Raw genomic sequence first — 23,345 nt, 5'->3', positions numbered from 1 at the left:
AATGATGATATAGGAAGATGGGTGATTAAATGATGACAGTACAGAGAGTTAAGTGGAAGGCTAGGGAGAATAATAAAGTATGAAGACAATGTATTTCAATAGAGAGGTATAGTCACCCTGTGCACAAGCACATGGTGAGAAGAAACAGGACAGGAGACAAGCCTCAGCCCTGCAAAAATACTGTACACTCTCCACATGACATGTGCCAGTAGCAGAATTAAGCCTTCGTTCAAGTAGTTTAATAATAGTAAACTTCCCTGTAAAGCCCAGTTTAATGTAGAAGTATAAGGAGGTCACAGTGTAAATGAAAATGAGTTCCCAAACTCTTTACACAAAACTTTCTGAGTCTTTAGCATCAGAAAGCCCATATAACTCACGCGAGGTGACACAGCAAATCAGTGACATTAAACCAGCTGATCCCTAACCCTAAGTTTTCTATTTTTAGTAGAAAAACTACAGGATAGGTCTATTTGGATCTATTAGATACTAACTGCATTGTTTTGAAAGAAGAAAAAGACAGACGTCATATAATCCATACAGGAGCTAGGTGAAACCACATTTACCTCCTACAATGTTTTAGTCATTCTGAATATAAAATACATCTCTTTAAAGTATGCCACGAGGAATGTTTGTGAAGATACCTTGCAACTGCAAATTTATAGTAACACAGTTACCACTATAACACTTGTATGATATAGCCAACAAGCCACTATGTCATAACATTTTTTCCGCATGAAGATTCAATCTGTAAAATTGGCTAATGAGCTGGTAGCGGAGACCATGGCTATATGCCAGATATTCTCATTTTCTTTGGATCTTCCTTTTACTCCAGGCACAGGAGAGCTTTATATTTAAAAAATGTGTCAGTACAAATATGTGAGTTTACAGTTGCAGACCATTAATTTGAAACTCCAATGCAAAGAAAGAATGGCCTAAAATTTCAGAACAGACTTTCATTGACCCACCAAAGAGTGGAAAATACTAATAAAAATACTGTAAAACATTTAAAGATGGTATCCAAGGAGTTTCCAGTAAGAGGATGAGCTCCTTGGGTCACAGGGCACTGAAAAGCTGTCTTGTTACCCAGCCAGTGAACTAGGTTTGGTATGCTTGCTTCAGCTTTTGCATGCAGGTGGAAGGCTGCATTTATGGGTCAGAACCTTAACAGATGTAATAAATAGGTTCCCACAGATGTTTCTCTAAAATCTTAGCAAAGATATAATGGTGATTATTATAGTTTGTGTCTAAAAACCTCTGCCATCATCAAGGATCTTCCTGCTCTAGCTGTGCTGCAAACCAGGACCAAATGAAATTTTCCTGCACAAAATGTTCATAATCCAAGGCCATGCTGCACATTACTGAACTAGCTAACAACATGAAGCCATACAGCTACTGTGACAAACACAAGGTTTTATATGAGCTAATTTAACCTGCTTCTGCTGCACTGAAGCTTTGCACACTCTTGTGCCTAGATTGTTTCCTTTACTCAGTAGGTCAAGTTGCATGCACATGCTCTCACTATATGAAATGGAGCACAAATAAATAGAGATAAATAGGGCAGTGTGAGGAGACAACAACAAACAACAGAGGTGGTCATCAGGATGCACAAGAAGTCATAGCACATCACTAGTATAGTGATTTTTGAGGGCAACAAAAGAGTTTTCAGGAGGGATCTGAAGGTACAAAAAGAGGAATCTGTTTGCTTTCTTTGCAGCAGCAATCAATGGAATGCTTTGTAGAGGGGGCAAAAAAGAAGCAACGAAACAGAACGCTTGTAAGCTCCCCCTCCCCAAAGCATCACCTTATTAGGCAAAATAAAAATGAATTTGGGGGATGAGAACAAACCAAAGCAAAACAATATTTGGGACATGAGCAAATGATTTTGTCAGCATGCCTGGAACTTAGTTTTGGAGGCACCCATCTCTATATCTATGCCCAAGGCCATGTGAATATGCAAGGCCACTTACCAACATGATATTTAATGCGATCATTTTAGTTCAGGTCCACATGAGGTCTATCAGGCTCAAGGCCCTATGTATTCTTTTTTTTTTAAGAAGCCTAAACTTGCAGCTGAAACATACTCAATTTGACTCAAAAGCAACACAGTAAGAGTCTATCAAAAAAGGATATTAGTCCTTTTCACAGTGCTAGGCTTAACTGTACAAGTGTTTCTGGAAATGTTTAATAGAACAAAAGTATGTGAAAAAAAGAAAAAAGAAAAAAATGCAGGCACAGCTCATGTAAATTTTTTTTTTTTTAATAATCATTTTTATATTGCCTAAATCCCTAAAGTCAGTGTCTGGACTCTGTCTGGAGGCTTCCCAAAAATCACTGCTTGTCAACACCCTTTCCACAGAAATGAGTCTGTTTACCTCCACCAGTGCATTGTCAAGTCATCTCTTCCCATTTGCATTACAGTTTAAATTGGTATCCTTACAGAAAAGTCTAACCCTCCCTTTCGTTATCCAGGAATCTCTCTAATATCTAAAGCCTATGTTAAAATAATTTATATCAACAGAATGCTTTTCTTCAAAGTCCGTCTCTACAGAGATCACTGGAAAAGTTTAGATGGTACTTATTATGAGAAGGTCAAAATTTGGCCAGTTGATAGCAATGAATGAAAGGGAAACTCAAAAAATTCTAACTCGATATTCATTCACTTTGAATCCGGATCCAAAATGAACATTTTCCTGTAGAGGAACTTGATAAAAAGTTCCTTCCTCTGCCTCAACAATCTCCTCACGGCTTTTGGAAGAGAGACACAGGTGTGATATATCTGCTGGAGCATGCCAATCTCCTGAACTGTCTTTGACAGGTTACACAGGATCCCTGAGAAAGCCTTCACATCTCCCAATGTTTGAGGGCATTCTCGATATACTATGTCTTGTGAAGTTTTGCTCATTGGCAACTGCAAACAGTGTCAAGTTGAGTTCTCAGCAGTTAAAAAAGACACCGGAAGACCTGAGGGACAACCCAACTTCTTCAGGCTTTACAGAAAAAAAAGTAGTTGGTAACAAGGGGAAAGTTGATGCACAAACCAAGGATGCATTCACATCTAATGCATTTAGCTCTTTCTCTCTCTAGCAGTCACTGGCATTCATTGGTGTGTGGAAAACGAGTTATTGATTACATTCCTCTGACCACTGTGCATATCCCTTCAGCGGACCCTTTCCTCTTACCACCATAAATGGGACAATCCTTGGCAGTCCCAGCCAAAAGCAACAGTGACTCCAGCTGCTTTGTCACATTTCTAAGTGGTCCCTCCCAGCCCAAAGTCCTGGTAAGTCACACCCAGATACATGAATGGCCGCTGTGTTGTCCCAGTGCGGTAGCTAAACCTTCCAGTCAGTTGTCTGCATGTCAATGTACAAAATGCCCATTTGATGAACTCTGGCACATAATGCTGATCCTCACAAAACCCACACCTGCTCACATGGATGGTTTCTCCCAGAAGTTTCCCCCAGCAATCATGGCCCTGATACCTGCTTCCTCTGAAAGCAAATCACTAGCTGAAGTAGCTGCTGGATGCAGATCTTTGCATCCGGGGTATTCTCAGTCACAGCAAGCTATGCTATCAAGGGTATCAAAGATAATTGTTCCAGGCATTAGACTGGAGTAGGAAATCCTTCACAAAGCCATATTTAAGAACTTAATTAAGTCAGTCATGTCTTGTTTTTTTAACTCCATCCAGCAGTTAAGCCAAAGTAGAACTAATTGTGGTCGCTAATACTAGAAGGCAAAAATAAGAATACTTCCTGTGAGCTTTCCAGCACACAAACTGCCTGTCATCCATCACCAACTCCCTTTGGCTGTTCTTCAAGTGCACATAAGTCTTCACTGTTGTGAATCTCTACTGTTGTGAATAATGCACCTTCCTGTGTTTCTGTTTTTACTCCCGTGTCCACCTTGCCCTTGCATTCATTATGCCACACAGCTATTGAATTATTATAGAGGTGGGTGGCTTACCTTTAGGGCTAGTCAGATTCTAATCATGCCAACTTTTTGTTTACAGTGCCTGAGCTATCTGACTCTTTTGGGATTCGCTTCAACAGTCAAGATTAATTTTGGTCTTTATTTTAAGCCTAGAAGCCGTCCAGAAGGCATCTAACAAATATGTGAAATACAGAGATAATACCAATAAGCACCTTGGGGAGGAGACAGAGGAAGAAAGGTCAGGAAAAACACCTAAATACTACCTTGGGTACTCATCTGCAAGCCCTTTCAGCCAACTATGTGCAGGATAAAAGACTGTGGTGACCTTATAGGATTAGCACTGCAGAAGAATTATTTAGAGCGAGGAGCGAATGTCACAACATCTGTTCAGTGGTGACACTGCAGTATAAGAAGAGGCCCTGGTAGGCTTTGTTTCATAGCTGTGAAAACAGTGCACAGAGCAAACTTGGCCCTATCACTCACCTGAGCTCTTCCTAAAACCTCACATTTCCTCTGTTTCCAATTTCACCTTCATAACCCACTTTTTAATCTCCCCCAACACATGGAAACAGAAACTAGGATCAAGAGGGAAATGCTGCCAAAGATTAGAGGTTTGGAAATTTACAACTGTTATCTAAGCGAAAACTACAGTGGGAGCCAATTGCTTTAGTCAGAAGTCTTTGTTATTGTAAAGAAGCTCTAATATATGTTTCTGCTTTCTAAATCGGAAGGTGGAAGTGTAGTATTTTATGGGTCAAACAGAAGAAAAAATAAAAAGAAAAGCAATTCAACTCCTAGTCACCCAATCTGGAAATTTGTAAAATTAAGGTCTCCAAAGCACTAACTCGGTAACAGATGTAGTGAAATACAAACATGAACTTGTCACAGATTACTGTGAAAAAACAGGCAGGCATCCTATTTTAAAACACATTTTTTTGTTTTCATTATTGTTAATCCACTTTTCCCCTTACAGCTATTCAATACAAAGCATGACTGCAAAGTAGTACCAGTTCAGCAATCTGGAGGAAGGGAAAAAAAAAAGAGTGTTTTCAAAAATTACAGAACAGTGTTCCAAAAGGAAAATCTGATTTAAAAACTCATTTCTGTTCAGCAGTCAAGTGGTCTGTTTTGAATTTCAATAGCTATCTGTAGCACTGAGGTTTCTGTGTCATTGCATACAGAAAAAGCTGACGAGGAATGGTGCTGTCTTACTCTATTCCTAACCACAACCCAGTAGATAAAGTCTGAAGTCACAAGTCAGCTGAGAGCTCTACCAAGACTATTAAAATGAACTGGCAAAGCTGGAAGGAAGACATTTAAATGAGGCCAGGTTAGATGTTTCAAAGGGATGAGTGACTGATCCTGTTTTATGTTATGCCAGACGATGCTAATAGTTTAAACACTAGCTCTGTCAAGTGAGAAATAGATGTATTATTGTCTGTGAATTATTAAAATTGACTTCACCTACTCACCTTTAGACTTTTCTGGCTGAAAGGAAAAAAAAAATCAAGAAAAAGAAGTCTAGCAAGGGAGGCATGCACTCTTAATCTATTACTAATGTCTTCTTGAATCCTGTTAATATTTTTCATATTGTCTGCTTTGGTGAGCTCAGACACTATATGTGAGGAATGAGCAAAAATTCCAGCTGATCCTAGGCATAAAGCTCTTTAATGTTTAAGTCTCCCCTGCCCTGCAGATAATTAGTCTCCTCTTTCACCCATCCAGCTGGGACATCAGACAATTTGGGGAGCATCCAAGATGGGCATGAAGATCCATTTCCTGGTTCGTGACAAGTACTGTAGATGTTTATGCCACAGAGATAATTTTCTAGGGTTTTATTCATCAACAAAAAAATTTTTCAAATTTCCCCTGCAACTCAACCATACAAGCTCTCCTTGAACGCTAGGGAAGTATTAAGGATACTAAAAAATAATTAACACTGTAAAATGTTTTTAAGTTCTGATAAGGTCAGAATCATTGCTACAGGTTTTTAGTGGAATACAAAGATGAGACATGAAGATAATGGAAGGTGGTTAAGCAGTCATCAACATCATCATCACAGGGTAGCAACAATAACAAAGGTCCCACCTCTTCATGCCTCCATCATGAAGTTGTTAATTTACAAATGATGACTCTAAAGGTGATAGAGGGGAAAGGTGAAGGTTTATTTATTTTTTAAACAACCGCTTCCAAACCTCCACTTCCTTTCAACCATTTGCCCCTTTGAGAGAAATTGTAAATGGTGAAGGAGAGAGATATATGTCTGAACAAAAACTTCTTGTGGATTTTTTGGGGGAGATGGAAGACGTCTAGGATCAATCTAAAAGAAAGCCTGACTACCCCAGAAAAGTACCCTCCCACCCCTCAAATTAGGCTTTCCTTAGAAAAACTGAAAAGCCAATTTTGTTCTCTTTTTTTTTGAGCAGAATAATTTTGACTTTTTTTTTTTCCATAGGTAAAGGTAGAACATTCCACATTTTCTAGGGGAATAACCTTCGAATAACTAAAGAAATAAAAAAAGAAAGTGAAAGAAACCTACTGTCATTTTTGGACTGTGAAACACTTGAAAAACATGAAGTGAAAGCTTTTGGAGACAAATCCCCAAACGCTCCTGCTTCCTTGGAACTGGCTACCTCTTTATGCATTTCTCCTCACCTGGTCCATAGGGCCCTTTCACACTGCCTAGGGTGTCCCTCAGAGGGCCACTCTGATAACATCTTCAGCAGCACCAAAGTAACACTGATACATATTTTGCAGGAGGTGGCATAGGACTTTGAGAATCAGTGGCTTGAAGTACTATCTTTCAAGAAGGAAAAATATTAGGTGCCATGGCATACCCAGGCTCGAGACAGCTATGCCCCCAGCAAACCACTGACTGGAAGACTTCATGCTGAAAAGGCTGATGTCAAGGCACCTGCTGACCCAAACTCAGCAGAAGCTGCTTTTAACAATACTAAAACCATCTCGTGGCTTCTCAGATGAAACACACGAACCCTCTGTGGCTGTCATCTTCCTTTGTGCACCCACTCACCCATAAAATAAAATACAAACAGCTGAAGGCAGGCAAGCTCTTGCGAAGGCAGGAGAAATTAGACAGGAGTCAAGCCCTTAATTCCAGATTTGCTGAAGGAAACCTCACCTCTGTCTCATATCCTCTGTATTCAAAAGCCATTTTTATTTTCATATAAATCATGTCAATTAGGGTTCTGTGCTGCCATTCTAAAACCATTGCAAGAGTTGAGTTGGCACAGCACACTTAAAAGAAAAGGTTACAACGTGGTGGGAAACACAGTCAAAATGTGAACAGTATTGTTAACGTATTGCTTGACTTTTAAAATCCCATTGTAAAATAAAATAAACAGCTTCTGAAAGGGAGACAGATCTTCAAACATGCTCCCACTTTTGAATGCGAACCAGCAATCAGGTCTGTAAGTGACCTCAACCACCTCTGACACCGAGGTCTTTAGAAAGCCCTGGTGGGAACAGTTTTGTGCTGAGCCACTCTGCCAGTACTCCAGTCTCACTGGGCACTCCAAAATGTGGTCCGAACCACAGTTCAGCTCTTTCAAATGTCTGATCTCATGTAGGAAATGGGGAATAGGCTGTAGGTGGTGGAGACTGATGGCGGGAGGGAATACCTGGCAGTTGTGACAAATGTGTCTTTGGTGCTGCCTGAGCCTGGACTTCTGTCGTGGCTTTTGCCTGCTCCAGGCTTTCTCCCACCCCCGTGACTTCCCTTCAGGGGCTTTGCATTTCCCACCACATCTGCTGGAGCACAGGGAGTGTTTGTATGGGACAGGCATAGGACAGGCAGCGATAAGAAAACAAGGGATGGTCCAAATGAGGGTGAGACAACAAACAGAGATAACAAGGGGGAGGAGGAGGATGCCAAATGGCAGGCCGAGAGAAGGGGGAGGCAAGGGGATAAGAGGTGAGATAAAGAGAAGCTTTCTGTGCATGAATAAACATGAATAAGTGAAGAGGTGGTGATAAGACCCCCCGCTGCCAGGAAGGCAGAGAAGAATTATGGGCAGGAAACGTCACTGCAGGAGCAGTTGATTAAAACTACAAACTGCATGAACTTGGTCTAATCCCTTCTTGCCTGCAAAGCCGCCCTAAGAGAACCTGGCTAAAGAAACTGTCCAGAGCTATTTCAGCATCTCCGCTCCCAAGTACTGTGCTCAGGTACAATGGGGCAGGCAAACAAGAATAATCAGCTGGCACCTCCTGAGTTCCCACAAACGTTTGGGCTGGCCATCTCAGTTCCCATCACAGATGAATTGCTCTGCTTCATATTAAGATGCAGCAATGCACGTAAGCACGCTCTTAGCTCCGAGTATGGAAACTGTACCTATTAACTATTCATGCCCTTGAAGTGAAGCACTTGCTTGGATGCTTGGCTGAATCAGAGCCTAATTAAGGAGGTAAACAGCCTTCTATCCTCCTTCATCTATCCCTCAGCCTTAATCCTCCAGTCACCTAAGTTTAATTTAAAAATCTGTTTTCAGGAGTTGAGCCTGGATCTGTCACATCCAAGGTTGCCACTAATTGCTATGTGTCAACAGCATCTAGAAAAATGAGCAATGAATTAAAAAACCACCAACCCTTCTGCCTGGATGACAGCTTTATCTTTACACACCAGCTTTTCAATGGGGTTGCAATCTCTTTACCCACCCAGAGTGGAAAATTCCATTGCCCAAAGTCAGTCAGAGATTTCTTCAGCTAGTCCAAACATTTCTGAAGAAAAACTACTGATCTTGTAAATGAACATATGGTGCAACACCCAGGGTGCAAAAGCACTCCAACTTAGACCCCAGGAGGTAAGGACACCCTCTTCCTCTGGCTAACGTTGTCGGATAGTTGTGGTGTTAGGGGATCAGAAAACAGACTCAGAGGGACAGGCTGATGTTCTCAGGAAGATCAATGAAGATGTGAAGGTCACAGATGACACATGGCTGGTTTCAAAACCTCAGGAATGACAGCAGGGAAAGAGGTGGTGAAGGAGGAAGGGGAACAGAGCCAGCTGTAGAAGCTGCCAGAGAAATATTTTGTTGGAGGCACAGCAGAGGAGGAGCAGGATGATGCAAAGAGAAGCAACTGAGTAAAGCACAGCCTATGAGGACTACAAACAGTGGTGTCCAGAGGGATTCCTTTACTGGATGCGCCTGTCTAATACTGATGTAATGAGCTAGTTATGAAGCAAAAAGTCAGAAATGTGTGTGGGAGTGTTGGAGGGGCACATATTAGGCATCTGCTCCCACAAAAAGGAGGTAAGATAGGGCTCCTGCTAAGAGTCTGTTAAGAGGATTAAACAAGACAGTAAGCAAGACTGGACACGAGCCTGCTGAAGCTTCTCAGGTTTGGTGATCTATTGAGATCACCTAAAATTCTGTTGAGAGGAGAAACCTGATAGCAAAAATGATCTTCCTATCTTCTAAGGAACAACTAAGATGAACAAAATCAAGGTGAAATAAAAAAGTAGAAAGCTACCTGTGGAGGGATGGTTGTGTCCACTAGGAATGGCAGCAGAGCACAACACCATCAGGCTCTCCTCCTAACTTTGCCGCCGCCTCATGATCTCACTCAAGTAGTAGTCCGTCTGCTCTACCATACGTGCACTTCAGAAGCAGAAATGCAGTGATACTTTAGGCTTTTTTAAACCTTTTTCACATGCTTGTTGAGAAACATTTAAAGTATGTTAAGTGCTCAGTGCCTCATAGATGCTATACAGAGACAAGTTACTAATCGTTATTTTACTTGGCTGAATTTGACATGTATGTTTTCAGAGATACCTCTGAAATGCCTGATATGTAAGGCCTTAACTAAAACAAACAAACAAAAAATCTACTGCAGGTTTTATTAGCAGGATAAAAGGCAGAAGGTGGCAAAGCAATGCAGAGATAATGTTGAGTTTGAAATAAGGAAAGATACAAACATTTTGGCTGACACAGCAGCAAAGTCAGCTTGGAGGAGAATTAAGGACAACACGGGGAATCATTTACCACGGCAGTAGTTTTCAGATGTTGACATACATTTTCAGAACAAAGAGGAAAAAAAACCAACAAACAGATAAGAGAAGACTATCAGAATGATGACAACTTGCAACTTCTTTACCTGGCTGCTAGTGAGGAAAATAGACAGGAAAATAATCTGAAGATTATTCTTCCTTGAATGCTCCCATTTCATTTTCATGAGTATTAATACAGGCCACATATTGACATTGATGAGCAAAAAGATCCTTGAGGAAGGGAAGCACGTGTTTCCTCGTGCAGAGATCTGAACAGTTTACAGTCATAAGCGGCTCTGAACTTAAGAGAAGGAAATGAAGCTTGTATGAAAACTAAAGTGGAAGTGCAGGGCATTTAGGGTTTTGTGATCGTGGTTTCATTAGACTCTAAATGCTCTTTAGGGCAGGAACACTTAGAGGAGTTCAGAAATGTTTTTGACTTTAAGAAAGCTGACTCTGGGAGAATGTGATATGCCCCAAGGAATTTTTACTGGAATCCTATGAAACATGGGAAACACAGAGCTGAATTTTTAAAAAACATCTGAAGAGACTGAAATTTAAAGCCATCCCGCTTAACTCCAAGGAGGAAAAAGGGCAACTGAGGCCAAATGCAGTTAAGTAAAGATGTAAAGCTTAGTGTAAGCAACACATAAAAGACCTGGGAAATTTCTTATATCTATCTATATCTATATATATATCTATCTGTAGATATTTAGATACAACAAACAATCCTTTGAAAAGTAAACAACCTGGTAAGGAGGGATACAGAAGTTCTTAGGAGTTAGAAAGAGCAGTTTTAAAGAAATAATTCCAGGAGGATGAAGTATCTTTTGACACTGTCATGAATTTTTTCTCCTAACCATTACATGGAGTTTCATTTATATCAGTGCTAGAATGGACTGGGAGAAAAATGCTTAATTGCTTAAGGCATATAACAAAAGGAAGAAGTTAGCAAGTTAGCATGCCCTTTTTTCTTTGAAGAAGAATAATAAGAGGCCAGATGACTGCTTAAATATTAGCATCACATTGTGACAGAGTTCCGGGGCTTGCTTAAAGGAAGGAAACTTGCATTGATGTATGTACATCCTCAAGAGTTACAGCCATACCAGCCCATAAAAATGTGATGCATGAATACAACCTGCAGTTGCTATCCTAGGCAAGCTGTAGGAAAACTGCAGAAACAGGTGGGAGGGAAGGGGAAGAATTCCCTGTAACACATGCAGAGCATTAGATTCAGAGAAAAAAACAACATTTACATAATGTTGAAAGGCTTCTTTTTTTCCCTTTTAAAAAGTAACATAAACTCCTAACTGAGAGATATATACATCTTAAGTTCTGTGATGACAGGACAGACCAGTGAGACTTGGAGTTAATCTTCATTGTTGCAGGAAGGGACAATGAAATAGAACAAGCTCCTATAGAACTGTTAGTTTAACATCTACCACGCAAAAATAATAGAGGCAATTTTACTAAAACACCTTAATGGGCATAATTTGATTAGAAGCAATTGTGCAATTCTCGGAGGGAAATTTCTGCATACAAATTAATAGTAATTATCCTGCTGAAAGATAAGAAAATTAAAGACAGGCCCTAATTCTCTAAAAATTACTCAACTTCAGGTGTTGAGAGACCTGATGCTTCTGACATCCCCTGTTGCAGGGCTGCTTGTTTCCAGCTGACTGAGGTGGCTCACTGAATTTTGGTTTTAACTTTTAAAAGAAATTTAAAATTAATTTTAATATTATTTTTGTGAATACCAAATAGATTATTTAAATCCAAGTATAGACTAAGTTGCCTACCTACAATATGAACATTCTGATTCTAACAAAAGTAGGAAAGACTCGTGAGATCATTTCTGAAGTATCTATATTTTACAGGTGAGTAAACTGTAGTGGAAATTTATCTTTACATGCCTGGGGCAGTAAATGAGTGTAAAGTATGACCTTACTAGCCATGTGCTAAAAAAGCCTGCAAAATGCATGAAAGCATCTTTCATAGTGTATCAAGTTCAGTATAAAAAGCAAACTTTTCATGAAGCTCCTGTGAAAACTGTGCTGATTTTAAGAAAGGCAGAAGTAATCATTTTTCCCCAATCCTCGCAGCAGGTTAGAGTCTCCAAATACAATTAAAAAGGGTCAGAAAAGATACTGATAGGAATTTGATACAAGCCAAAAGAAATGATGCCGATAGGTTTGTATTTGGCAAGATGCAGGGAGGGAAGGAGACAGGCATTAGAAGCATTAGCAGGAACAATTCCCAAGGCCAGTAAATATCAGGGGGCCCCAAAGCAGTCAAAAGCAGAGTGAAGAGATTTAGAGTCAAGGCATTCAAAGGGTCTACTTAGTTTGACCAGAAGACAGTCTCACATTTCAAGGTTTCTTCTTCAGTACAGCTAAGCTTTTCAATGAGAGGCCTTGACCCCAGGGATCACTAACTGAAGAAAACAAATGCGTTTTCAAATTAATGTATTGGCACTGTCAGAACTGACTGTACACAAGATTAAATTATATTTATTTTCACTTTCCAGAATACCATGTTAAATTTTAGAGAGACAGACAGACAGAAACGTTTCCAAATAAGACATGAGAATCTGAGCATCAGATTTTCTGTGTCAGCCGGGATTCAACAGCAGAATTCCTGTTAACTGATCTGGCTAAGCCTCCTTCCAAAATGTCAACCTGAGGCTTTCTTGCCTTCAGTGGTCTTGGTGAGGGTGGCGGGAGGGGACATGTGCTGTCAGTCCATTTCAGTTCTCTCATTGCTTTTCCTCGCTTTCTTGCGATGAATTGGATTTTCGTCTGGCATTTGGAATTGCACAGATGTGATTCCCTGACTGGAACAAACAGAAGTTTGCCTGCCTTTGATAAGGAATGGAAATAAAACCATAGTTAAAAAAAACGAAAGTGATTCTGGGTACCCATCCTGAGATGCTCTGGAAAGGAAACTGCAGGAGGTGGATGCCACATCTCTGCATAGAGGAGTTTGCTCACAGGTCATCTGCATATTCCTTAAGACAAAGGTACTTCAAAACCCATTTTGTGTTTCTACCTTGATCATGCTTGAGCAGCTTCACAGCCTTCTTGGGTTCCACAGGAACGAAGTAGGGACTGTGTTAAAAGGCAAGATGGGGGTAGTGGAAGAGAGAGATGGACCCCCAAGGGAAGGCAGCCTATGTGACGGATGCACTTGACTCTTAACCAAACTAGTAGTAGTTTGGTACAGGCTCCAAAGGAGGTAAAGGCTGAGCCATGGCCAGGCCAAGAACTCCTGGTTCCAATCTATTCTCTGAGAACCCACAAAGAAGCCAAGTGGCACAGAGAACATTGATGCATACGAACTTGGAACACCAATCATGCATGAAAAGCAAGATGACCCTGGCTTTTCCAAGACTCATTTATCAAGGAACAAAGGAAGTTGTGGGTACAAGGAGCCTCATGCACATCTTTCCTAATCGCATGTAATTTGACTATGACCCAATCACTTTATCTATAAATATGACAGCATAAGTGAGCCTTCGTTGAGCTCTCCCTGCGAGGCAGCATGGCGGTGATCTCCCCTTGAGCTAGGACACCTCTCAAGGTTGCCCCTTGAGGCAGAGAGACCTTTTACCAACAGCAGATCTTTGGTAAGCGACCGATATCGCACATAACCTTGTAGTATGGTAACTTTGATTTTGTCTTGGTAACTTTTATTGCATGCTGAATTGAGAAATTTTGCATATATAATCCCTTAGACATAAACCATTGTCCAAGTCTGAGACTAAGATTGGACCTAGCCGCACCTAAGCTCCATCAGGAGTTTAGAAAGCAAGGGGGTCTACTCTGAACCTCGTGACTCAACGGGAGGGTCCTCCGTACCCTTTTGCATCCTTGGTCTCTCCGTGAATCATTTTAACTCGAGTGTAACCCAATTTTCTTTTGTATGTTTCTTCCATGCAGTAATTAATAGAGTGAACCTTGCCACCGAACTTTGTTAAGTTGCACTTTTACAGCATCATATTAAAACCACTTTTGCTAATACCTTTGGCGGTGATTTTTTTAAGAGATCTAAATCACTCATTTGCGACAGCCTACGACAGACCAGATAATTTCAGAGAAGCATCAGATGTCTACTGAGTTTATACACAGTGCTATTTCAAGGCCACATTCCACTCTATTTGAATACATCCCCATACTCATGTATGGACCCACTAGCAATTGCATGAGCATTCCTGAGGGACCTGTGCTTATGCACTGTCCCAAAATGGACAAGTGTATAGTGAGCTGAATTTAAAATCCAGAAATTGTGTTCCCAAAAGGAGACCAATAAGGACAGAGAGGAGACCATGGGCACCACTATTTCAGCAGAAAATGTCTGAGCACATGAATACGGTGGAACTACAGTGAGGGCTTCAGAATAGCTACATACTATCCATGAATTTTGAGGAGTGAATATGTACTTGTTAGTAAGAGGTATGACAAAGCAGGAAAGTGGGTCTCACAAAGCACAGACTTGTTGGGTCAAGTGTCCTTTTCCTGTTTGGCAAGTCCTTTTGTCTCTGTGTCCTCCTTATCATCCTGACACCTTGCCAAAGCACAGAATGACGGACAGCTCTTAATGATTTCCTAGCATTTGATTCTGATACACGGGCCCAGCCCTTTTTTGCATAACATGAAAGTCTCTATTCCCCTCTAAATTTCCACTTTAGAACCCATGTCCACTTCCACACACACAGCTCCCCGCTCCCACCCTGCAATCCGTGTCAAGACAAACGTGCTCTCGTCACACCTTGCTTGACCCAGGCAGCTGAAGCCAGCACTTCTGAACAGACGGACTGACAGCCGATGCTGTGTCAGCAGCCGGTGGGGCTGGTATCACCCTCCCCAGGAGACGAGAACATCCTCTCCTGGGCACACCCACTTCACATTGCACCACTGGGGCTATTGTTCCCTGTGTCCAGAAACCAGGCTCCGTCCTGTGCCATCTCTGTGCGTTGCCACCATCCTGCCTGACTTGGAAATATTGCTGGGTTTTTTTCCCCTCTCCTAGCATGCTCATTAGGCGATTTGAGCCCAGGCAGTAGTAGCTTGGTCCTGCCAGCAGCGTGTGCTTGTTGAGCACCCCCGACAGACTTCACCGAGGCATTCCTGGGAGTAAAGATGTGTTCTGCAAACGAGCATTTACTGAGCGGGATCCTGCAAAGCACCCGAGAAAACAGAGCACACGTGCACTTCTAAAATGGGCATTTTGTGGTACCCACAGTTACAAGATCTAAGCTGAACGGGCGATACTCACTGGATGAAGTTGAAACACTGTCATGAAGACACAGAAGGAGGTACTTTAAAAATCAAGCCTATTAGTGCCCACCTTCCTCTGCTTTCCCTTCTTGCAGCTGGAGAAGAGACGACCACGTACCCATTCAAGACCAGAAGGAAGAACAAGTTGTTTTACACTTTGTTTTGTTTCCCATAAGGTGATGTTTCACCCCCCTAAGCATCCCCTCCCATTCGGAGAGGGTGACTGAAGCAGAGTAGTGTCTCTGCAAGAGGGCAAACCCACTCCTCCTGGGCAGCGCTGCCTGCCTGCTTGTTCCCAGGTAGCTGGCTGCAAGGGGGCCAGCAAGCAGGCTAATTTAGAGCTCTAAAAGCTGGCAGCAGGAGTGCAATTAAGCCGTTTTCACAGACTGCTGGCCAAATGCAGCAATTTATTGGCTGAGTGATTGGATTATTCATTTGCAAAGCTAAGAGAGGGCATTTTCTTACCACTTCAGTTGGCCTGTAGTACTTGTGATTGACTGTCACATGAATCTTGCCAGTCTCTTTGCATCGTCCTACTTCATTTTCATTCTTCCCTTCCCACCTGTAAAGAAGATAAACATTTAATCAACCCATAATTACTTTAGTGCTCTGATCTTACCAACATTTGGCCTGCTTTCATTTACTTGAGGCTGGTGTCAATTCTCCCTGCAGGACAGTATAAACTCATTAGCTGTAGGAACAAAGGCAGAGTTTAGACTTGAATGGAGCAACAATGGCTTTTGAAGTCTCTTTGTTTTGGTTTTTGATTCAGTGGAAGGTCTAAAATACAGGACTTCCAAATTAAACACATAATGCTAGGGGAAAATAAAACGTCCTGATTTCAGAATGTCTCATGTATCTGCAAATAAATATGATAGTGAGGTTTTTCATTTGTGGATTGGTTCAAAGTTGTTTTCTTAAAATACTTTTAATTCTTGTATTTTGGCCAATACTTTCAGGAACTCTTTAATCTGTTAATTTTATCAATGTGAAGCTCTGTTTGAATAGCATTAAGCTGCATAATTTAATTTGTGCTTAACTAGGAAAAACAAAACGAAAACAGTTCTTGAGTTTTCAGTCCTAGCTCGACATGGCACTTCACATGCATGTACTGTAAACAGTACTTTACTACCTGTGAGCTGAAAGCCAGCTACTTCATCCAAATTAGTTTCATGTGTGTTGAACAGCCTGCAATTTGCTGTAATTTATGTGATCTGGTTGCGCCGTGAACTATTCTGTTAGCAACTGTCCTGGTCTAAAATTTCGGGAGCAGCAGAAGAGGAACAGTTTGGTGGGTGACTAGCTTTGCCTTTGGAGAGGCCAGCCTGCAGCCTGGAAGCCTGAGGACAATGCTCCCTCTCAAAACAAATGCTTCAGATGACACATGTAGGAACGTACATTGGTGCATCAAACCCAATCCATTGCATGTACAAAATCCAGAGTTGTGATTGAAACTCTACCCTTTCTTTGCTTTTTGCCTCTAAGTATATATCACGGGACTCTGAACCAGCTTGGCATAAAAGTGTAGTGATCAAATCCTTTACTTTTTTTTGTGTTTAGGTAAAATCTATGTAATTTAAATCAGCACTGTGATTTAGACTATTTAGCCTCAGTCACCAGCAATGAAAGAAAGTGCCCCTTGCCTTCCATTTACTAATTGTACTGCCAGCTCTTGGGATTTTGTCACAGATTTGATTTCTCCTTGCTCCCCTGCTCCCCGAAGCTCCTAGAAGAATTTAATTCTTTGACAATCTCAGCCTTCATTTTTGAGTTTCTAGCCCTGAGGGCTAAGGAGGAAAGTCTGAAAATGTGACCTCTGTGTGCCCATGAAGGTTAAAACACTGAAAGGCAGAAGGAAATACCAAATATGCATTATTACTAGTTTTTAAATCCCACGATTTTTTAAGCACAACTCATGACTTTTGGATGACTAGCAAAGCCTGTAGGATGCTTGATACTGGGAACACTTCAGGTTGAAATAATTTCCAACAGATAAGAGCCACAGTGAAGTCAGCTGTTAATAGTCATACCATGATGCTAAAGATGATTTATAACTTAAATCTTCTTTCTTTCTTTTTCACAGTTGCTCTGTTTGAAGCCTGAACTGCAAAGTTTTCATTCGGAAGCCAAAACTAACATTAGTCCCTCCCTTTAAAGGGCAGAGGGTAAAAATGTGCAGGACTCAAATGAGCTTAATAGAAAACTAACCGTCACCAATAAAACAACAGGAAGCGCTTAGATCAGGAGACGTCAGTTGTTGTTGGAGGTCACTGAGCAGAGAACCCCATTTAACACCCAACAGGCTCCAGAAGGCTTGGCCGAGCCAGTAAAGACTCACTTAATGTCACTATCAAAGTTATATAACAATAGAAATAGCTTAAGAAGAAATCTCCACCCATTTTGTTCAGCTCAGTAATGTGAAAAGTTCACAAGGAAAAAAGTACTTCTCATTGTGAACAAAGTAGCATTTGATAGCCGCACTTCTAATTACTCCTGGCACCTCGGCGCTCACAGCTGGGGACACCATACTGCTGATAAAAGGGATTGCGCAGGGGCCAGCCTGACACCAGGAGCAAGACATCCATTTTGCTAACCAACTCCCCCTCCCCTCTTCCTCTAACCACAAAGAAAGGAAAAAAACCCACCAAACCCCTCCTTAATTTATAGTCAAATTGCAGGCAGAATTGTTAACTGGAAAACATAATGCCAGATTATCCTGAAGCACGAGCATGGTGGAAAAGGCATGGGGAACCCTCACGTTGCTGTGGTTTTACATAGCTCCAGCCCCAAGGACTACCCAGCTCTCTGCTCCTTAGGGTGGATGCCCAAGTAGGCAAGAAAACAGCGTTGTGTAACCGGAGAGAAACACAAAGGATCCCTGGCTAAAGAAAGTTTGGCTAATCAGGGCTGGGCTAAATTTATAGAGGATGGGGAGTGGATCCCCCCAACCCACAGCTGGTGTCAAAGCCCAGGGCTTCCAGCCAGGTGCCTGCTGGCCTAGTGTAGGCTTTTCACAAAATGCTGGTCCTAGAGCCTGCAGGCAATGAGCCTCTACAGCAAGACCCTTACCTGCCCCACAGTGGGGAGCTTCACCCTCTCACTGAAGCAAAGGATGGATTTGCTCTCACGGCTGATGGCATCAGCCATATGCCAGAATGGTTGGCACCCGCAGAAAGATGCATGAGACCATGTGTCTGCTACTCACAAAGTGGGTTTGATGCCCTCTACGCTTCCATGTTGAGTGCCTCACCATTGGTGATGGGTGCTTCAGGATTTCTTAGGACGATAGTCATTGTCAACTCTGGTGGATACCGCTACTATCACTGACCTCAGAAATTTCCGTAAAACTAAGTTAATCACATTTCAAATGCATGTGCAAGTTTACTTGTTTAAAAGGTTCTTCACCTCAAGAGCTTTTACACTCTAGATTTACAGAGGAATTGATTGCATTTAATTTAAGGCTAATTCCGTATCTGCAGATCACTACTGTTCTAATACTTACTAACAGCGGTGATGAACGCTCCTTTTCCTCTTCAACTCTGGAGACTCCAATTATTTTTCGTTTCCTATAACTATTCAGTAAGACAGCAAGCTTCAAGCTATAAAAACATCCACAGGTATAGAGGATTTTCTGAGGACAAAGAGCTGGGGTACCCACTCAGTGGGGTGTGAGGTGGGGAGGGAAGGACAGAGGGGAGCCAGGATAATCGAGGCGGGGTGGGAATAGCACTGCAATAGACCAAATGGTCCGAATGGCTGTAACTGAGAAGCAAACAAGGCAAAGCACATATATTTTTGAGGTGGTGAAGAAATCAGCTAAAAATGAAACCTTTCACAAAAGCACAGATAAACTGAACAAGTATATACATTTTATCTCCTTGCTTGATCTTTACATAGAAACAGAACTGATAGCATTTTAAAAAATATTCAGAACCACTAGTAGCAACAGCTGCTCAGCCTCTTTACAGAAAATAAAACTATCACGTACACCTTTTAAATCAAATATATGCCAACAGAAAATATTTTAACATTTGAAAATGAAAAATAAATTAATTAAAAATAAAATTTTAGGAAAATTTTGCTCTTCCTCTGCAGCTAATATGAGATACCATTTGTGTAGGCTTCTTGGATTTGTGGCCTGATTGCTGCTACACACACAATTAAGTCAAATCACTTCATTCTGTCCTGGCACTTTATAAACAGCAAAACTGACACCATATAACAGACCATTAATGTCTTTTGCAAGTAATCTTTTGTAGGGAAACTTTAAATGACTCTGCATATGTTCCTTTGCCACCAACTTAACCACAAACCTTGCCAGCAGCTCTGATGCATCAAAGAAGTCAAGGATATTAGGGATTGCTTAACCATGATCTTGTGCTTAAATCTAAAGAACAAGTATGCTACCACAGAGGGATGTACTTAAAATTTTTTTCAAATGCTCTGATGAATCAGGTCTTCAGTGTTTGTTCACTAAAGGAGCACAGTTAAAACGATGCTATTGTTGTTGTTATGTTCCCAGCATTGTCAAGCTCAAGTTTCAAAAATCTAAATTGTGACTCCCCACATTACGAGACTTTAAAAAAGAATACATGCGAGGCTCCCTATTTTTTGGTTTCTTTTTTTTCAGTTCATTGGAAATCTTTTGACGCTCTTATCCCTTTACTCCAAATTGTGAAAGTTGGTGTTGAGAAGAAAATGTTTTCTCAAAGAATATTAATGCTTCTGTGAAAATCAAAACATTCTGGAAAGAAAAGTTTTACTTTCAAGTAAGTTCCATTACTGTCAACCTGAACAAAATTATATTAATAATATCTAAAAAAGTTGCTTTCACATTTTCAGAATGGAAAAATTTTGGCTTTTCTTCTTCCTTTCAGAATGGCTTTAAAAATTATTTTTAAGTTATTCTTTCTTTAAAAGGAGGTTAGAAGAGAAACAAAGCAGTCCAGCTGACCTGAAATCAGATATTTTTCCAAATTGCATTTGTGAGAATTATTTTCATTTCATTTAGGGGGAAAAAATGTGGAATTTCCCATGAAACACCACATTTAATTCTCACCCAGTCTTCCTATAGGAGAAACTCTCATACCCCTTATGATGTATGAAATCAGATAATTAAATTGTTACAATCTTCAAACTGTAATTTGAGTTCTGAAACAGTTATTAGGTCTGCCTACAGATAAAACCTTGTATCAATAAGAAAGTAATAAAAGCCTGCTCAGCTGGAAGAGTTAATTCTCCAGCTGAGGTGGGTTAAATGCCCCCCTAAAACATATACTCTAAAGTGAGAATGGTGATAAAAGTGGTGCAGTCCTAAGCGAGGGCCCTTGCTCATGTGGGTTCACCCAGGCCAGCATTCTTCACTGACATGGCTGGGTTCCTTTCAACTATCACTCTTCAAAATGCCTCCAATTTCTGTATGAGATTCTGTTCCCTTCCTCCTAATCTGAAAGCTTCTGTTTTTCCTGAGCTGTTAAATACAACACATAGCACTGGCCAGCCAGCAATTTTTGGTGGGCAAAAGCCAGACCTGGAAACAGCAACTGTTTGGATGATGACATTTGATGGCTCCTCTTCCACGGCCCCAATAGCACCATTACTAATGTATTGTTGGCTTTCCATTCTTACAGCAGTCCTTCAAATCTCGTGTTTCTGTAACCCAAACTTCCATTTTAAGGTGAAAAGAAAAAAAACCCAAAGAAACCAGAAATGCCCCCCCCCCCCTCAGTTCAATCTCAGTTCAACCCTCACTGTCACTGAAAAGGCCGCTGCTCCACTTCTGCTAGTAGTTCACCTCGTTAGACCTTATAGCTTATCGGCAAACTTCCCCTTTTTAGGGTGATCTTTTATAAGAACAACTGGCATGTTAGTTAAGACAAAATTTGTATGTAGACCCAAATGTCTAAAGTAAAATATTCATTTTTACTGAATTAATTCTGATCCTGGAAGCAATGAATATTTCTGTAACAAATGTGCATGCATTTTTATATTAATAAAAACCACAATAAATCTTTCCACTGCTTGAACAGTTTTTTCTTTTTTTTTTTTTTTTCCCTTTTCTTTTTTTCTTTCCACATTTGCAGACAGCAGTCTTTGTAGCACTCTGCAAAGAACTCCGAGTGCTGTAGTGGTTTCAGGCTATCTTTGCAATCCTGTTCTAATTTAATAAGATTAATGACAGAAAATTAGTCAAGACAAGCGTTTGCCTGTTTCGTTTACCCTGCTGCAGTTCAAATTATAGGCGGGAAGTGTTTCCCCCAAGTACTACTTAATTAGTAATAAGTAGAAGGGAAAGTAAAAGAAAAAAAGCGTAATCCTTACGGGGGGAAAATATTTGTAGCTCTGAGGCTTTCCTGTTAGTACAAAGGACTGAATTTGAATGATTCAGAGGACTATAAAAATATAATTTGAAATTTCTCCCTTGAAAAAGAAATGTTAGAAGAAAAAAACCACACAAGGTAGATAATCCTCTGTACACTTTACAGTGAATTTCAGAGAGAGAATCAGGCTTATTGCAGCTGTACATTTCATTAGTTACAAAAATGTAGGAAAGTTTCTCTCTTTCTTATTTTGGCTAGAAGACATAGTCCTGACAAGTGCTAATGACTAATGACTGGCTATGACAGAGTATTATGTTATCTTCTTGGAAAGACTTTTTAGGCTGTCCTGGATTTTCAGCTGTATAAGTTAATGTGAATTGTTAGAAAGACAAAAAACTAAAAAAAATAAATACTTTTAGTTGGGTGATGGGGCAGCCAGGATTGCTTTTCTTCCTGTTCTCTACTGCAATATCAAGATGTGACAGCTAAGACCTTGTTACATTTGCAACTGTCCCTGCCAAGGCACAACACAGAGATGGTTCAGAGCCCCTGCACACGTGCCCTGTGTTCTCAGATGTGCTATGAGCTCTGCCAACTGCTGCTTGCCACGACATACCTGCTGGCCATCTACTCCATCATTCCGTCAATTTTGAAAAGCACATTGTACAGCAATACTGGGAAGCCGTGCCATCACTTACAGCAGTGGAAAGGGCTGCTGGAAATTTCCCAGATAAGTTTTTGAGATTGCAGAATTTCATAATACCTGCAACTCTGCAAAAAAAAACCCCAAACAACCCAACAACTCAACCAAACTTGGAGGAAGTGAGATAGCAAGAAAGCAGCTGTCCTCGCAGGGACTCATTTAGCAATTGCACTCTGGTGCGCTGGTTCTTAGGTGCCTCATAAATTGTAAAGAAACAGATCAATGAGACTCACCAGTGGGGTCCCGCAATGCTAAAAGGGAGGATTTTGCTGCCAGGCTGCTCCCTGCAGAAGATATATTCAAACTGGAGGAGGTGGGAGTAGAAAGCCCTTGGGGGTTTCAAAGAATGTGAGAGGTTACCAGCGGGCCGGTCAAGAAGCCAGCAAGGGTAAGGAGAGAGCGTGTCTGTGCTGCAAAAGCATGGGCTGGGCTGACACCTAGAAAAATTATGGAGGTTCTTAACAAAACTTTCAAAATCCTGAGAAATATTTTACATCTAGCGCAATTTGAAAGATGAACAATGGCTACGGGATGAGTAGTGGGTCTGTTGTGACACTAACCCCACCCTGGGAGCAGGGGGAAGGAACAGCTGGTTTATCTGGCTAGACTATATCTAAAATGATCAGAATTACATCACCGTCAAAACGATCAGCGACGAAATTATCATTAGCACCTAAAAGGCCACCTCAGTCCCCATATGTATAGCTATTTATGTATCACCTGTAAATGGCTTAAGGAATTAATGACTTTTTCACAGTGAAGAAAAATTCCAGAAGAGCCATGGAGATTAGCAGCCCAAGCCCCGTTTCTGAAGCGATTTAGGTTCCTAAAAATCCACGTCACTAGATGTCATGTGGATTCTTACAAAATTTTTGAAAATTACTTTTATTGATTAGTAAAAAAAAAAAGCAACTGTGCCTTTGTACACACAAAATACCTGCCCTACCTCATCACTTGGAGTCATACTGTAATGTTTCCCTGAGAAACTTGTTTGATTCAATCCAAACACTGACCGCAGTAATCACCAACATGAATGATATGCAGTCCACCATACGGAGCTATTTGTGAGCAAAAAATTAAACAAACGGGACACAAAATTTTGTGTG

The 23,345-nt window shown here is 40.9% G+C and overlaps 1 protein-coding gene across 2 annotated transcripts in view; it reads right to left on the bottom strand.

Annotated features, from left to right (window-relative positions):
- The window catches only part of GMDS (GDP-mannose 4,6-dehydratase), a 429,522-nt gene that overhangs the window by 59,590 nt on the left and 346,587 nt on the right, over window positions 1-23,345 (bottom strand). For both annotated transcript variants that reach the window (XM_072853190.1, XM_072853191.1), the window contains one exon: window positions 15,682-15,778. In XM_072853190.1, coding sequence (XP_072709291.1) covers window positions 15,682-15,778 — 97 coding nt within the window. The remainder of the gene's footprint in view (window positions 1-15,681; window positions 15,779-23,345) is intronic.

This window comes from Ciconia boyciana, chromosome 2 (assembly GCF_034638445.1).
Source record: "Ciconia boyciana chromosome 2, ASM3463844v1, whole genome shotgun sequence".
NCBI classification, from domain to species: domain Eukaryota; kingdom Metazoa; phylum Chordata; class Aves; order Ciconiiformes; family Ciconiidae; genus Ciconia; species Ciconia boyciana.
The sequence above is the reverse complement of the archived record's forward strand: the minus strand, read 5'-3'. Positions and strand labels throughout refer to the sequence as shown.